Raw genomic sequence first — 17768 nt, forward strand, 5'->3', positions numbered from 1 at the left:
CTTAAATAACCAACACCGTGACCCTGAGACCCCCCGGCCCCGTGTCAGCTGCATAGATTAGTGGAAGCCTCTTCCTCTTGTATTATACAAGGCCACCATTGCTGTTTCTTTTTAGTTCCGACCAATTTGACAAGAAAGACAATGTTCGCGAAAGATTCAATACAGCTGAAAGGTTTCCTCCGTTTAATTTAATGACGATGGCAATTGGTAATCAATTTCATCACGTAGCCTACATCTGATACAAAAACAGTGGCGATAGTTAATATTTAACGCAAAGGTCATATGTTTAAATTTAAAAGTGGTATATTATATGCATAGGCTGTTAAATAAGGGAAATGTCCAGAGGAGCATTGAAACTATTCTGTAATTTAAATGCATAATGTTGAATGTGATTATTATTATTTACTTATGTGTTGTTCTTACCTGATGTTAACACTAGAAACATTAAGAACCTGCTTTTGTGCAAGTGCACATGGATTTTTTCAGGCCAATGCTGATGCAGATTAATTGGCTGATCATTTTTACATTTTAATAATTTGCATTTACATTTATGCTATTCATATTAAATAGCATTTGTTTTATCCCAATATGCAAAAATAGGTGCCAATTACACATGGATTTTCAGAATTAATGGGCTGGTCTGGTACTATTTCTCAGAGAATTGCGGGGGTCAACAGTAAATACCTGTATGTTGTTTAAAAAAAAAAAAAACACTTTTCAGATCACAGGACGCATTGCACAACTGAAAATGAAATATAAGGAAATTAATTCTTGTGATGTGTTTTTGTGTTACTACCAGTTGAATGGATGTCTTTTTTAACACGCTTATGCTTAATTTATGTTGCTCTATGTATTTTATGATTATGTTTTTAAAACTGTGACTTTAGTTGGTATGTAAATTAGTGACATCCAGTTTCTTTTTTGGGACAACTTCCTTTCATCTGCAGAGTGAGCTAACCACATTTCATGATGTATACTCAAGGATACAAGGGTACAGTATGCATTTGTGTGTAATAAATCACGACAGTACAGTTACTTAAGGTTAAAATGAAATGAGCAAATATTGGCCACAGATAATTTTTTTCGGACCGATATAATCGGCTATAATCAGTATAATAAATACATGGGATGTTTCTGGTGATCAATAAACGTATATGTGCTTATAATATAATGTAGATGCAGTCTAGATAAAACAAATAAAAAATCATTATAGAACTGGCTTAATGGCTCTGTTTTCTGTATGACATATGGGGCAGCTGGAGCCTTTCCCAGCTGACAGCTGAAGAAGGAAGACCACACCCATGACTCACGCTCACCACTCAATTACAGGGCACATAGACAGACAATCATTCACACTCACATTCACACATTCTGTGTGAACTAATGACAAACTAGTCACCTGGCCGTAACAAGGGACAGCATGAAAGCACAATGACTGACTACGCTAAGCATTCATAAAATACATTTCATACGCACAATTTCCGCACTCCTTTTCCTTTTTAATACTACCACAACAATGCAAGCTTTTTTTTTTTGCATGCATGTAAGATGTGCTGTCACTGCCTCTCAAAGCTGCGTGGAGACCGACAGACGGCATACTGTTGACATGAGACCCACTCAGCTGTAAAAAATGCTCCCGCTGATTCCTATCCATCCTTTTAAAGCACAGTGTACTACCAATAGCTGTATTATAGTGATGATAAACATTTGAATAACAAGACTGCGGCACCTTTGAGGTCCGGAGCGGCGCGCGTTCTATCGCTCTACTTTTAGCAAAGTTCATTTTTCACACTCCTGCAAACATGTCAAGCTCAGTTTTATTTCTCAAAAGCACAGGCATCCATGATGTACACACATGTATACAGTACAGAACACGATTTATACAAATACATCCGTACAACGCTACGTCATCAGCTTTTTTCGTTTGTTTGTTAAAAGTTTGGCGATGATCAAAATTGGGAGTGAATTAGCACACCACATGATAACAATATGTCACGAGGTATATCAAATGTGTGGTATTAAAGCCACAACTGGTGTGTTTTTGCATGGGGCTACATTTATAGTCCGAGATGATGTTACCGGTTTTGATCATCTGTCACTGGTACTACTTCTTTCTTTTACACTGGACTTCTTCATTGAGGATCCTGTCTCCATCAAGGCACCGCAGTTCTGCCCTCTCGGTCACCGGGCAATGCCAAGAATCGAAAGTATGGCATCCATGTGAACAGAGTGTGCGCCTGGTGATGACTGGCAGGAGCCAGGTGGGAAGCGCTTACTACAATTCACTGCGCCGTAGAAATCAAAAGAACTGTCTAAAAGCACTTTTACTTATAAGCACACAAGCAATTGACTTTTGGAATATTTGCGTTTCTTTTTCATCTTATTTGTGAGGAAAAATATTTACATTTAGAGTTTATATTCTGCACTGGACCTCATCTTAAAAGAATACACCTCATTCGCTTTAGAGACTATATATAAGCTTTAGGGGTGTGAATCCTTGACTGACTATTTGATTCTGATGAAAGAAAATTACCGGTAAATTAAAATCAGAATCGATTTTTGATTCAAAACAATTTGATTTGGGTTAAAATTTGGGTTAAATTAAAAATCATCATACTACTTCAGTCTGCTTTGTGAGAGAGAATAACAAATGGAGACAAAGTTCTTTCCCAATTGTTTTGCACACCCCTAATATATATATATATATATATATATATATATATATATATATATATACATATATATATATATATATATATATATATATATATACATATATATATATACATATATATATATATATATACATATACATATATATATATATATATATATATATATATATATATATATATATACACATATATATATACATATATATACATATATATATATATACATATATATATATACATATATATATATACATATATATACATATATATACATATATATATATATATATATATATATATATATATATATATATATATATTTTTTTTTTTTTTTTTTAATAAACCGTCGATGGATGAATAAACTACAAAAGGCATAGTTTTTATTTCCATTCTTTTATTAAAACAGGGCATTCCTAATTCATAGTGCAGACTCAGTTTGGTTCATCAAGTCAGGAAATTGGCAACATTTTTAATTTTTTTCCTTTCCATTGTGTACGCAAAGGTTTAATTTTGGTCCGATACAAAAACATTGATCTTCACAGAGGACTAAATATATCTGAAAATATACACTGCTAAGAATCTGAAATGGAGAGGATTTAGACAATTTTAATTAAAAATGTATTAAAAATGTAATAAATCTAAATGATCAAACTGCAATAATCAAATCATTTGATGATCAATTTCAATTTCATAATTGATGAACTATGTATGTTTGTATATATATATATATATATATATATATATATATATATATATATATATATATATGATTGGTAAAACTATCAAGACGACCCCAACCTTTTTTCCCCCCTTAGCAGACTCCCACGCTAGCTATTGTTTCTCCGGGGAGTCACGCAGTCACAAGAAGCTGTAAAAGGGTGCGACCATCTGGTTGGCCTGACTACACCTGCAGCAAGTGGAGACTCTTCTGAAGCTCCAAACTGATCACTACATTAATGGGCCGACCCACAGACACTTAGCACCATGTTGGAACACTCACATCCTATTGACAAGACCAATTAGCACTAATGTGTTGTGACGGGCACCTCCTGCTGTTCCCACAGCGCTGTGGGACTCATACATTTGCACACACATGTCAAAGCTTTTCAAAAACGCAGGAGTGAGAAATGACTGGAGATGAAATGTCATTCTGTTGAGTTGTCATTCTATTAAAATAGAGTGATTTTTTTTTTTTTTTGGTGATCATTTACAGAATACAGAATAATTAAACACATTGATCCATGGCAACAAAACAAGTTATAGAATTTCTGATTGAGTCTGTTTTGACTGCAGTGCATGTTTTTAAGAAGATTTCAAAATTCAGTTAATTGGAAAACTAACTGAAGCAGACTATAGATTTGGGGTGTTAAAATTACTGTCCGCACTCTGGAGGAGGTTTAATCTGGCCTGGAGGGTGATTTTGTGAAATACTAAAAAAAAAAAATAATACTAATCGGATGGAAACCATGAATCTGCTGCCCTTAACCAATAAATGAACAATTTTACTTTTACATACAACACACAGATGATCTTATCCATGTTATATATACATGTTTTTAAAACAATATATTTACAGATTACCGGTGCTGTTTGCTGGGATTTAAGACCAGCCCGCACAGTTTTATTCTCTTTAGTTTCCTTTGCACTTCACTGTAATCCTTGAAAAAAAAGTTGGCCATGTTGATGTGGGCATTTTCCATCAACTTGATATTTGTTTTTCATTTTATGCATGTATGTAGTTTTTTATTTATATAAAGAAGACCTAACAGGAAGTTATTTTAAATTGTATATAGATTTTCTTACAACAATATTTTTACAGTTTACCGCCGGCCACTACTTGCTGGGAATTAGGACCAGGCATGCATAGCAAAAATATACATATAATTGACACCAATGGTAATTATGTTATATACCATGATTTTACCAGTCCCATCCACATGAGAATAGATTTTTCTCCATGTGGCCCATGAGGTAAAATGAGTTTGACACCTCTATTATAGATCAATATTGATTGGTTGTAAACAGGTATTTCTGTGAACGTTAATGACAAATTACATCTGCTGATGTGTGTGCAACCATACACATACATACACAGGCACACGCACACTTTTGTAGCCAATTGCTGAATGACTACCACCTGGCTAAAACAGGTGTTTTTGAGTAGAACGTTTCTCACTCCCTGCAATTTCTGTAACAATGGATGCAAATTGGGTGGAAAGAAATGTCCATAAGTGGAGTCTATCTGGTCTTTTCATTTATGTTATTCAGACCTATCTCTTGTTAAAAAAAAAAAAAAGACCATTGTGTGGTGTGTGGCCTGTTGGTTTGATTGTACTAGAGCAGGGGGGGGCAAGTCTTGTCCTCGAGAGCCACAATCCAGCCATTTTTTGATCTTTCCCTACAACCGAAACACCTGATTCAAATAATGAGCTCATCGGCCTGCTTCACGGAATTCTGATAACGACCCTGATTTCAGGCAGGTGTGTGGGTCGAAGGGAAACATCGAAAACAGGCTGGATTGTGGTTCTCGAGGATCGGACTTGGCCACCCCGGTACTCGAGCAACTGGTGGCCTGATACTATGATCGTCTCAAGATGGAACTGGGAGAAAAATCATACAAATATAGTGAATATGATTACGTTTACAATTAAATTACGTTAACAAAATTTAGATTTGTTCTGTGACATTTTTTTCAGTAAATGGCAAAGAATGGGAGACATACCTGGGGGACACATGCAGCTGTAAGGAGCCTCCCTCACTTCTCGCGTCTTTGGTAGTCGTGCTGCAAGTTTCTGAATTTGGGGGGAAAAAAAGAAAAAAAATGAAAAAATCCATATCCATAGCCACAGAAAATATAGCAACTGAGAAAATTCATTTTTAAAATGGTGATTGAGACTTTTTCCTATGATGTATCCCCTATAAAAGAGTTTTTTTTTCAGACAGGTACTAACCCTAATCAGGGCAAAGCTTTTCTGGATGGAGAAAATTATAGGTGATTTTTTTTTTCAGCATCTACAGAAGACCGATTTTCTAAAATTGTTGGTTTTATTTCCAGCTTGTTTGCAAGAATATTGAGTAACTCCAGTTTCTTCCCACATTCTCAAAATCATGCATTATAGGTATTTTAGACACTCCAAAGTGCCTTTGGATCTAGTTGTGGGTGTGAACGGTCGTTCGTCTTTGTGCCCTGTGATTGGCTGATAATTAGTTCAGGGTCCAAAGGCAGTTGGGGTAGGCAACAGCAAGCCCATGATTTGACAAGGGGTTAAGATTTATTTATTTATTTATTTATTTTACAATTTTGTTTAATGGAATAAACAAACCCAACAAACATTTATTCAAAGGTTTACGTTATTTCAAAAAATTCTGTGAAAAAGTTATATTGATTTATTATTATTATTTATTTATTATTACTGTATTCATAACAAAATAAATAATGATCTACTTTTTTTAGCTTTTGCAAAAAATTTTTTTTATAGCTTGTGCATAACATAACATCTGTCTATAATTAATTTGATATCTAAATTATTTTGCATGTGTAAGCAATACTTTAAAAACACATTTTTTCAGTTGCTGTCAACTGAAAATGACATCACCTGGCTCGGGTAATGACCAATCATGACTCACCTGTTGGTCATGTGATGTTTAGCTATTCAAGTTTAACTGTTGTATTTGAATTTTTTTACTTCTGAAACAATCTCATAAAATATTAATCTAATATAATTAATATTTTAAGATTTAACATTTTATATGATTTATTTAATATTAAATTATATAAAATTCTAAGGTGGAATAGATAGGGGCTTCATATCATTGTTGGTAATTTGCAACATCTGCCTGGTGAGGGTTAAAAGTATTCATTGTACACGCAACATAACAAATTAACATTTCATCACATTATTTGATTATTTATTTATCGTATCTTAGATGCACAAAATATTGCAAACTACTTAATTAAAAAAAACAAAAAACTCCTCTTCGTCCTTTCAGCGAATCCGAGAGTTGACCTCATTAGATCCGCAAATGTCCGCCTTTGATTTGACCCTGAGCAGAATACAAAACCACGCAAGTACTCCAAAGCATAGCGGTCAGTCTTACTGGCAGCGCTTACTAGCAGAGGAATGCCAGCATGAACTGTTTAGAAGCTGGCGACAGGTGCTAGAGGGGATGCTATGGAGGAGCTGTCATTCCTAGCACTCCGCGTCCCCTGGGCGCTGTCTACAGAGAACATCCGCGACTGTTATCTCAGTCTGTGGCACCGCAGTTTGGTCGACGTGTCATAACGCGAAAAGAGACACAAAATCCCGAGACTTTGAAAGGCTTCTGTCTGACTCAAACCAAAATACGCGTGGCTGCTATGTAGATAAACAAGATGAATTCAGCAAAGGCCGCTGATACCTTTAAAATCACATTCATGCAAATGAAAACTCACTGTGCGGGTTCAAATGTTGTTGAAGGTAGTGGAATGTTAAAGGGGATTGCAGATGTTTATAAAAAAAAAAAAAACATCAGCTGAGGTATGCACTATGATGACAACACAAGATTTTTACTGCAAAAACGTGAGCTCTCCTTACCTCTTATAAAACATTTTAAAAAAAGTGTGGGAACTTGTTTGATATTCAATTTTATGAAATTGACTGTTGAATTATCTATTAGATGAGTAAAAATAGAAGGTGTAGTTATCTCACATTTTTAAGCAATTGATTTTAATAAGGGGCAGCTCGGTAGGGCAGCGCTTAGCATGTTGGCCTCACAGTTCAGGGACCCCAGTTCAAATCCACTTCGCTCCGGCGTTCCTGTGTAGAGTTTGCATATTCTCCCCTAGCCTTCGTGGGTTCTCTTTGTGATCTCTCTGTGCCCTTCAGTTGGCTGGCAATAAGTTCAGGGTGTCCCCCACTTACTGCCCAAATCCAGCATGGATAGGCGCCAGCAAGCCCGTGACCCTTGTGAGGTTAAGCGGCTCTAGAAAACGGATGATTCGAATGGGATTTTATAGTGCATTCAAGAGGCACATCTGAATTTAGATTTATGCCACTGTATAATGAAAAATATCAATACAATCAGCATTATGATTTATGAAGAGGTAGATAAGGACCCCAACAAAGCTTTTTTGGTAGAATTTCATCAGTGATACCATTTTTTGGTGACTTATTAAAGACTTGAGATTTCACTTGATATAAGAGCATGTCTAATCTTATTTTCAAGCTTGGTCAAAGCACTAATTAAACTTATAAGTCGAGTCAACACTATTTATTGTTTGGTTGAAATTTTTGGTGTGAAAGCATACAAAGTTTAATTCTGCTTTTTACAGTTAACTTCAATTGGAAGTGACAGTTTCATCGCTTCAAACAAGCACAGTTTGCTCTGATTTGGAGAACTGTGTCAGATAGAAACTGAGAGTGAATTCTTGACCCTCATAATACAACTGAGTAACACTTTAAAAGTTGTGTCTTAATATGTTTGAGTGTTACTTTTGTTTGTTTTTATTCATTTAAATGTATTTAAAGTCTATAACTGGTGGGATTGGAACATATTCCCCAAGATAAACAAGGCTTCACTGTACTCTGTTCCAACCAACACGGACACTTTTGAGTCAGTCTCTACGAGTTTGCGGTCAGTGGGAGACAGATAACATGATGGTGGGTACGAGGAGTTGACCTACATTCAGACTGAACCCTCTATGGCACAACTACATCTTAGTCTGCTCAATACAAAGATGGTGATGAAAAGGCAAAAATTAACATTGAAAGGAAGTTATTCTCATCTCATTTGATATAACTCAAAATAAAATTCTCTGGTATTGTAATTTTCAGACAACGTGGCTGAAAATCCTTAACTTTCTCAAAATTCAACACTGGGCCTTGTAGTTTGATATAGGCGCTAGCACGCGTCCATGTTTTCGTCATACAGCAAATTTCTACTTGCATGTCAAAGAATTGTGAGAAATGTACTGCGGCTAGCTTAACGCATGGATCAGAACGTTCGCAATCTGTGCATTTCTGGTGGTGTTTTTACAAAACTGCAACCTGGGACTGCAAGGTGCAAGGTGACTGCAAATGTCAGCCACACTGCAACAGCTGCCGGGACTGAGTCAATCATTTAAAAAGGTGGTAATAGTGAGTGAATTGACTTGTTTACAGCTGTTAAACTGTCAATCAAGAGAGCAATGTAATACTTCATTTTATCTTATTCGTAAGGACAAAATATTGACATTGCAATAACAAACAGTGAAAACAGTTAACACAAATTAAACCAAAAAACAATGAAACAATGACTATTAAATAAATACAAATAACGTAGTAAGGAATAGAAACTGACATGAATGCTAAATCTATCAAATATGCACACAATACAATTAGTTCCATGGATTTTTTTTTTTTTTTCGTGCAATTTTGCTTCTTTTTTTTTTTAAACGGCGTCTGTGTATTCCCAAATAGTAAACGATGTTTATTCAATGTTGAATCATGGTCAAAATGGTTGAGGTTTGGTTAAGCTTGAAAATCTGTGAAATACACGTGAGTCACTATTACTTACTATTATTATAATTCATTTCTTATGTGTCCAATCTACCAAGGTTTGAACTTTGGAAGTGTTTAAATGAGATACAAATGAGCGAAAATATTCATTCCCGTCTGAGAAAAGTGTATAAATTGTATTTATAGGTTTTATAGCCTTAAATCATCAATAATAATTGCAAAAAAAAATAAAATAAAGATGGCTACTTTGCGGATTTCGCCTATCGTGGGTTATTTTTAGGACGTAACACTTGCAATTGAACAAGGGACCACTGTATTGATATTTGCATGGGTACAGGCGCACTGTACACAGATACCATTAGGCAGAAAACACAAAATGAGCTGTGTGTGTGTTTCCAATACAGTTGCTTCCCTCCCTACAAAATCTGAAGTAAAACAAATACCACATCTATGACATTCACTGAGTCACTGAGTGTAATTTATCATACAATGCTTTACAATGATAATATTCTCTCATAATCTGTTGCACTGTTTGCATGAAAATGTTTTAATGAGCCAAATTTGATGTGCCTAATCGTCTGCAAAAGTATAGTAAATGTTCATTCATAATTGGATGAAAACTCATTGTACGTTAAAGCTTCTCTAAAGTTTAGCATGTTTTTAATATTGTTTACAAAAAACGCCTCTCTTCCTCATCAAACGAGGAAACATTCAAACCTTTTCAGAATTCTCATTTAGCAGTCAGCATTTAATGCTTTCATCCAGCGTTTTTTGACATAAGTTTTATCATGCTAGCAATCATGTCATTTCAACTTTTCCTTATCCTTGCAGCTCTATAAATCTTTTTAATAACGCCAACTGTCAGCATGCCTGCTTAGTCTCAGGCTCTTAAGTCATTGTGTGGTGAAAGTAGTGACCCCTATTATGCAGTGTATTTTGCATGTCCCGATGTATTTGTGTTGGTTTTTATGTTAACTGTGTCCTGATGAAGTGCAGAGGCACGTAGTCGCAGCGCTTTTGCTTGAGTGTGCTGTTTGCAATAGGCTTTCTGATTGGTATGTCATGTCTACTGAAACAGGCGCACACACACACTTATTTGTGTTTCTGAGGTCTATGTAAAACGGAGTTGTCATACATACATGCATACATACAGACTTCTCGATATAGAGGGTGACAGTTCCGCGGGGAGCTGTGTGGTTAAATCAGTGCAGTTGGAAACAGAATTTTCCACTTTTCTTCACCTCAAATGTGGCGTGGCGCTCCCAGTCAGCATCTGCACTCACTATGTGCAAACAGCCTTTTGCCATGCATGCAGAGAGTACTTCTTGCATGATTGTAAATGTAATAGGGGCCATGTTTGGGGCAGGATAGCGGCGGAGTCAGGAGAAGGTCAGGAGTTCAGGGTGTTTTTCGGCGGCGATAGTGAGGAAGTGCAAATACTTCGGTGGCTGGACGTAATTAGTTTTTAAAAAATACAAAATACCTGCCTCCAAGTGGTAAGATATCCTGCATTAGTAAAGTTAAAATCATTTATCTATCCATAAAAAAAGTATTTATAACCCTGGAGGGACTTCAAAGAGCAGTCAATTTTGGCCCCTATCCTCCAGATGCCTGCTGGAAAGACAAACTAAGAAGGAATTTCACCATTCAAGCCTTAAGAACGGCAATGGACCGAGAAACAGTACACACTATATACAACTGAAAAAAAGAATGGCTTTACCAGAACTGAATTCCTTTGAAGGTCTTCAAATGGCCTAGACGTAAATCCGATACAAAGAACTCTTTATATGATTATCGCATCTGCAAGTTTTGCAAAACTTCATAAGTATGGATCCTTCTAATCAGGTGCAGAGAACCCTCCTGTCCTATCTATTGCTGATTTTTTTTTTCGTCTGCATTTAGCTCCCCAATAATATGGTCTTTTTTAAAGATATTCTCAGAATCTAAAAGATTTTACACGCAGGATGGTCATATACTGTCAAGTCAAGATGTGGCAGAAAAAATGGCATATTAGCAAGCTTCTGTAGACCAAACACAAACTACTTGTTACATATTAAACCAGTGGTTCTCAACCTTTTTTTCAGTGATGTACAGCCTGTGAAATATGTTTTCAGCCAAGTACCCCTTAACCAGTGCAAAGCTTTTTTGGGTACCGTATTTTCCGCACTATAAGGCGCACCCTCAATTAATGACATATTTTAAACTTTTTCCATATATAAGGCGCACCGGATTATAAGGCGCACCCCAAATTAATGACATATTTTAAAACTTTTTCAATCACAATATAATAATACTCAAAGTAATAACAATAATAACTCTAAACTCTCAATAGCATAATAATTCAATGTTAATTTGACCAACTTGTTCAACTGTAAACACACAAAAGAAACAGGCTTACTTTATCAGTTCATTCCCCATCTACGAATCCCAATCCATCTCAATATTGATCCATATATAAGGCGCACCTGATTATAAGGCGCACCATCAACTTTAAAAAAAATAGGATTTTAGGTGCACCTTATAGTGCGGAAAATACGGTATTTAAAAAAAAATGAAAACAGGCCATCAACATCTGATTTATTAAACTTAAGACCCTTCATTTGTACTTGTAATCACATACATGATTAACAAGAGCTTCATAAATAGGACATAAAATGCACTAATAGCCAATAAGGAATATAATTAAAGGAGCTTGTGTGAAGTGATAGCATGATACTCAACAGTCACCATAAAAAAATGACAATAAATAAGCCAGTATGACTCAATGCATGAATCAATCACGCACGTGGTGTAAATTGGCTTGCCAGGTAGCAACCACATTGACAGTTAAACCAGATCCCACAATACCCGCTGAAATTCCTTAAAGTCACTGTGAATGATATTTATAGCTTTAGAACTGTCACTTGAGAAGGAGGATTCAGACTCAGAAGCCAACAGGACATGGAAATGAAAAAAAAAGTCTTCATACATAACAGTTTAACATTACCACGACTCATCAAATTAGACTCGGAAACTAAACTCGGAACATTGACAAGGAAGACTGCTGAAACATGGCGCGGAAAGAGACTCAAATCTAGACTTGGAACTAGTAAGACAGCTTTGACTTTAATTCTAGCTAGGCCCATGCTCAAAACCTCTATTATAAACTAAAACCCTAAAAGATGACTAATACATGACCATAGCAGCTGCATAGCAACTTGATACAGCTTGAAATGTCCTGTATGACAAAGGTGATAAATAGTAATTGATACGTCAAGGAACCAATGCAAAAAAAAAACTGTATCCGAGTAACGATCCAAGTAACAGAATCTAAAAGGATTTATAAATTTATGAGCCAATCGCAGCTTCGATGTACTGGTCCTTAAGTAGTTAGTTAGACTTTGGCTTACAATGCGTGGGATGTTATCATTTTCTAATAACGTTGTAGACGTGATCATTTGACAACGGCAAAACTGGCAGACATTCATCGAAATAAGATTTTCACATGATGATTTATCGGTTTTCCAATTATCATGACAAACAATACATGAAAATACGTCCACCATTCATTATTGCGTTAAAGGTAATTTGAGCAAATTTGTAATTTCGGAAGTGAGTATCAAACTGGTAGCTAAGTGGCTCTCAGTTTCACAAAGGTTGGTGACCCCAATTTACGACTTTCAACTTAGCTTTATTCATAGACCACTTAAAAAAAAAACGACACAGCTGTAAGAAAAAAGTGCTGTACATAAATCATGATTAGAAATAGAATAGACTAGAAAGTATTTACTGACATTGCGTGGCGCAGATACGACCCAGTCTTCTAGGGTTTGAATTTGAATCCTTGTTTATCTTTCTGTAATCAATCTTTAGAAACAAATAAATTTAAAAAATGTATACTTTTGAGTTTTTGCCTTTATTTTTTGCCAAATATGTCCATTTTGGGATTTCTACAAAAACAACCTCCTTAAAGTCTCGACTTTCATTTTCAAGCAGGCTAAAGGATCAAATTGTGTTCAAAGGTGACAAAATTAAGGAATTAGTAGACAATAAGCACAATTGAAAGATTGAAAGAGAACTTAGCAACATTCTAAGTCATCTAACCGCCAATTTTTGAGCAAAATCCATATAATAGATATCATTTTAAGGAGGTGTAATTAGAATATATTAATCGCTCAATTTTCAGAGATATGAACCCAATTTTGTGAAAACACATCACAGGTTTGACTCGGGCGGATTTTTTTATTCCCGTACAAATCTTGGGTTGCATCAGGCTATGGAACAACAGCTGTGTGCTGCAAAGTCTGGCAAAACAACTTGACCTGCATCTGGCAATTGAAGTTGAACACTGGTCCAAGTCCAGTCCTCTGGCCCAAACAGCCATCTTTCCAAGATGGAATCTTCCTTACGCACTACCTCACTTTGAGTTGTAATCACCGTTTACAACCGATGCAGTCATTCATTATACAGAGCACGCTTTCAATAACCGAAGTGAGGCAGGCGTAACTTCACCGTCGTTACATAACTGCAAGTAATTATGTTACTTATTGAGATAGAATATATTTGCAGCTGAAGTGGATACACGGATTGCGGAATAAGCTGTAAGACAGAAAAATTCTTTCAAAATGAAAGCAAATGGAAGGTTGAAGGTCACGCAATTGACTGCGCTCAAATTGAGTTCCTCTGTACTGCGTACAACGTTTTGGACAATTGAGCTTTGTTGAAAACACACCAGAGGCAAACGTTAAAAAAAAAAAAAAATCGTCTGTTTGGGTTAAAGTAACAATGAAAGGCTACATCTGGTTGTGCCCCATTAATAATGACTATGTATATGCAGGGAGATAAACAAAAAAGGCCTGTTGCATTGCCTTAGGCAACTCTGCAGATGGAGATTCTCATCACTATGTGCCCCGTGTAAAATTCAAATTTTGGTTTGTCTTTATTGTGGGCGTAATTGCGTAACTCACAAGTAACATCTCCGATGATGAAGTCCTTCAGTCATAAAAAAAACAACAAATCATGCCTCGAAATAAGTGGTTTCGTCAAGCTGTTTGCGGAGTAAATATTGGACTTTATGATTCATAAAAGCTCACGTGATGAAGAGAAGTATGGTGCGTTCAAATTCACTTGGAAGTTTCAAGCTTAGATAGAAAAAAGATAATCCATGCATTAACCTTAAACATTGTAATGTCATGTTGTTCGATAAAAAGTGTTGCTTTAGGTCCCCGAGATTATACGAAAAAAAAATGCTGCACAAAATTGGAAAATTGCTCCTCAAGGCCAATGAGTCACAAAATTCCTATGCAAAATAAATAAATATTTTTGTTTTAAAAAACAAGCCCTGCATACCGGCCAAAGTGGACATTAGATTTTGACTCATTTAAGCTACCCTACTATGTCCTGCATTATTTGGTCAACTTTAATGCCGTGCGGTATTTTGTCCAATCCTTTGATCTTTACACCATGAGCATTTGATTCAAGCATTGAAAAAAGACACTAGGGAGCTGAAATTTCACCCAAATGGTGACAACAGGTCCAAGTGACACTACCAAGAGTGTGCCATCCATTGGCTACACTACTGTGAGGATGATGTGGAAGAAAATGGTCAAAATACTACACAAGGGTTAAAAAGACCATGATATGTTTTTTATGCAGGTGTCACATAAAAAAATCCTTGAGCAGATGAAACAACTGGCCTGAAACCCACTTTTTGGAGATGCCTTCAGTGCGCATAGGAATTGAATGATTTTCTACATTTCCAGGTTTATGATCTATGTCCTGTCCTCGTCATTTCTGGCCAATGAGAGCAGTGATCGTCACTTATAGATTGCAAAAAAAAAACAGTGGCAATAGAAAACACACAAAGCAGAAGAATCTGTAGTCCGCTTCAGATTCCAACCAAATAAGTGGAGTAAAGGAATTTGCCTAGTGTTTGCATTTGATAACGGTTTTTACGTTTGTTCTATGTAGTGTAATTGCACATTATGGCAGTAGGTGGTGCTGTGGAACTCAAAATTTGCGTGGAGGTTTGAAACCTTTTAAATTCTTGTCCACATTTTTTCTATATCACATTAATGATTATCGGTACAAATAAAGGCAGCACAATTCTTTATATCTTTTTCTTCAGGTTAATATATTTAAGTTATTGGTGTTAATATTCCAGATCGATTTACATTTATTATTCTTTATTCTTTTTTTATTCACTGTCAAAAGGTTCAGTTGGTCAAAAATATTTCTAGTTTGATTGAGGATTGATTTTTTTCTTTTTTCAGGTACTTTAATACATTTCAAGCTTTTTTTCAGATTCTGAATAAGCTGTAACCTGTATGAACCCATTTGAAAGGCAAAGTTAACATTTGGTGAGAGTTGGTTGAAAAAAATAATTAAGAAGCACTACAATAGAGTGCATCCTGGCAATTCCAATGATGTCTCGCATTTGGGTGAAATGCAACCAACATTGTTGTCTTGTTGAGACAAAATTGACATAACAGTGAATCCAAATGAATAGGCTGGGTTGCTGTTTTTAGTTTCTTTTGTTAAAAAAAGGTAGATAAAAACAATATTGCAACTAAAAAAAAGTAAAAATACAAAGGGAAACTGGCAATAAATACGAAGTAGTCACAAATGAAAATCCCTGTAGTAGAAGTTGCTTTTATTTTAATATGTGAAATTGCTGTTTTGACTAGGCTGACTTAAAAGGAGAAAAAAAGCAAGAAAACTAGTGAAGTGAACCTGCAATAGAAAAAGCCGCAGTAACCAAACCACGATTTAGCAAGGGAACACTGTGGTGCTAAAAAAATGGGGGCTGGATGGATTTTAATGAAATGACAAAGTTGAAAACTGAGTCACACCAGAGGCCATCTGATTTACCAGCAACCACCAACTTTGTTGAATCAATAAAAATGATTAATTCATTTTTTTCAGGGGGTTTTAAATATACTATAGGAAGATAAGAAAACTATGTGTGAAATTACATTTTGTAAATTTATTTTTTAGGGGGGGCCTAAAGGAAATAGTAGGCACCGGGCATTTTGCTCACCTAGTAAGAGCGAATGCCTGTTTGTGAGAAAGCAGCGGGGGTGAAGTGGGGGATGATAAAGGCTTGGCCAAAGAAAACAGAGGTAGAGAAAACAGGCCGTTAGGAGACTTCAATCACTTGAAAAGCTTGTTAGTGTAGCTGTGGAAGTGGTCAATAAAAGGGTAGCAGAGGGCGCTTTTAGGAGCAACAGATGTGAAGAGCACCTTGTAGCTACTAACTACTATTAAAGCACTCAAATTTTCATTTGGACAACTTGCTGAGCGGGGATTTGAACATTGTATTATGTTCTTAGCAAACATGCATTTAATATATCACTATTTCTAGGGGGCTAAATATTAGGGTGCGTAAAGTGTGTTTTGGTCCACCATCCAAAAACATCATTAAAAAAACCTTAAAAAAAGATTTTTTTTTTTGGCGCCTTGCATGAATTACTAATAGTGTCACAAAATGAGAAAGACAATATATCGCAAAGCAACTAATCCTTCCAAAGTAAAAGAAAAAGAATTGAAGTCTGAAAAAAAATGATGGCAATTAAAAGTCATTGTGAAGTTAGATAAATGAAGATCAAATTGCCACCATTTTTTTTTCCCTCCAGGAACTGTCTGGTTTTTTTTTCATTCGAGAGAAAAGTGATTTTTTTTTGTCTTTGACCTCTAAATTAAATTGGGTTTTACTGGACACTGAAAAGCACCCACCTTGTCCAGGATTTGGTCCAGTCTTTCCAAAATAACGGGTTCCACCTGCTCCAGAGACAACATCCAGGCAGAGAGGTGCTGCTGCTCGAGACTTACTATCCTAGACTGCAACGCCGTCGTCCTCAAAAAAACTCCAATGCATATTCCAACACTTATCAGAGAGAATGCAAAACAAACCGTCAGGGAAGAAAAATGTCTCCAATTGTCCCTGCACTTGAGCTTTTCGGAAGCGTTCTTCTGTACTTTTTGGCTCGTTTTCCCAGCGACTGTCCACTTCTGCTCCATTTCCATTATGGGCTTAAAATGAATGATTTTATCCACTTGAAAACCAAAAAAAAATCAGTCAACTCATCAGAATGAAGAGAACCGGATGAAATTTCTCGCCGGCTTTGTCACAAGTCGTCAACCTGTTGCTCCTTAACGTTCTAAAAAGTTTGCCAGATGACCTCAGGTGAGCAACTATATCAAAGGTGAAAAGAAGTACATTTTGCGGCTTGCCATGGGTCCGAGATGTTCCTGGTGATGTTGAGGCATGCAGATGGAGCGGTTGTCATCTCAGTTGCGCTCTCCTGGCGTAAATCGCTTGCTCCTCTTCTAAGTGTGTGCCGCAGGTCTGCCGTCGGCGCGCCTCACTGAAACCCGAAGCAGCGTCTCTCTCCTCTCTCTCCCTCAGATGCCGCGGCCCATTTTGCACACACCGCATTGCTCCTCCTCCGTGGCTGGCTTTAGGTTAAAAGCCGGGGCGGGATTCGTGGCAACGCTGTAGCCCCCTTTGATGTGCGCACTTGGTGAGGGGTATTTTTAGGGGACGCGAAACCGGCAACTGCTGTGGCGATGGTCTGCTGACTGTACTGCTGTCATCGAATCAAAACAACATGCCAAATCGTCCGGCTTCTCTGCTAGA

General features: G+C 36.4%; 1 protein-coding gene across 1 annotated transcript; it reads right to left on the reverse strand.

Annotated features, from left to right (window-relative positions):
* Positions 1 to 5264: 5264 nt before the first annotated feature.
* On the reverse strand, positions 5265 to 17540 carry LOC148420058 (uncharacterized). Its single transcript, XM_088421970.1, has 3 exons — positions 16865 to 17540; positions 5398 to 5467; positions 5265 to 5275 (listed from the first exon to the last, which is right to left on the reverse strand). The coding sequence occupies exons 1-3, from the start codon at positions 17153 to 17155 to the stop codon at positions 5265 to 5267; spliced, it is 372 nt and encodes a 123-aa protein (XP_088278096.1). The 5' UTR covers positions 17156 to 17540.
* Between the last annotated feature and the right edge of the window lie 228 nt (positions 17541 to 17768).

Source organism: Hippichthys cyanospilos, chromosome 8 (assembly GCF_059441005.1).
Source record: "Hippichthys cyanospilos isolate Australia breed blue-spotted pipefish chromosome 8, RoL_Hcya_1.0, whole genome shotgun sequence".
Lineage (NCBI taxonomy): Eukaryota > Metazoa > Chordata > Actinopteri > Syngnathiformes > Syngnathidae > Hippichthys > Hippichthys cyanospilos.

What these genes read in the sequence shown, in the direction of transcription:
- LOC148420058 (XM_088421970.1), bottom strand. Translation starts at nt 17,155, where the DNA reads ATGGAAATGGAGCAGAAGTGGACAGTCGCTGGGAAAACGAGCCAAAAA. An exon ending in TGGACCAAATCCTGGACAAG is followed by an intron (nt 5,468 to 16,864) that starts GTGGGTGCTTTT and finishes CCCCAAATTCAG; the next exon opens with AAACTTGCAGCACGACTACC.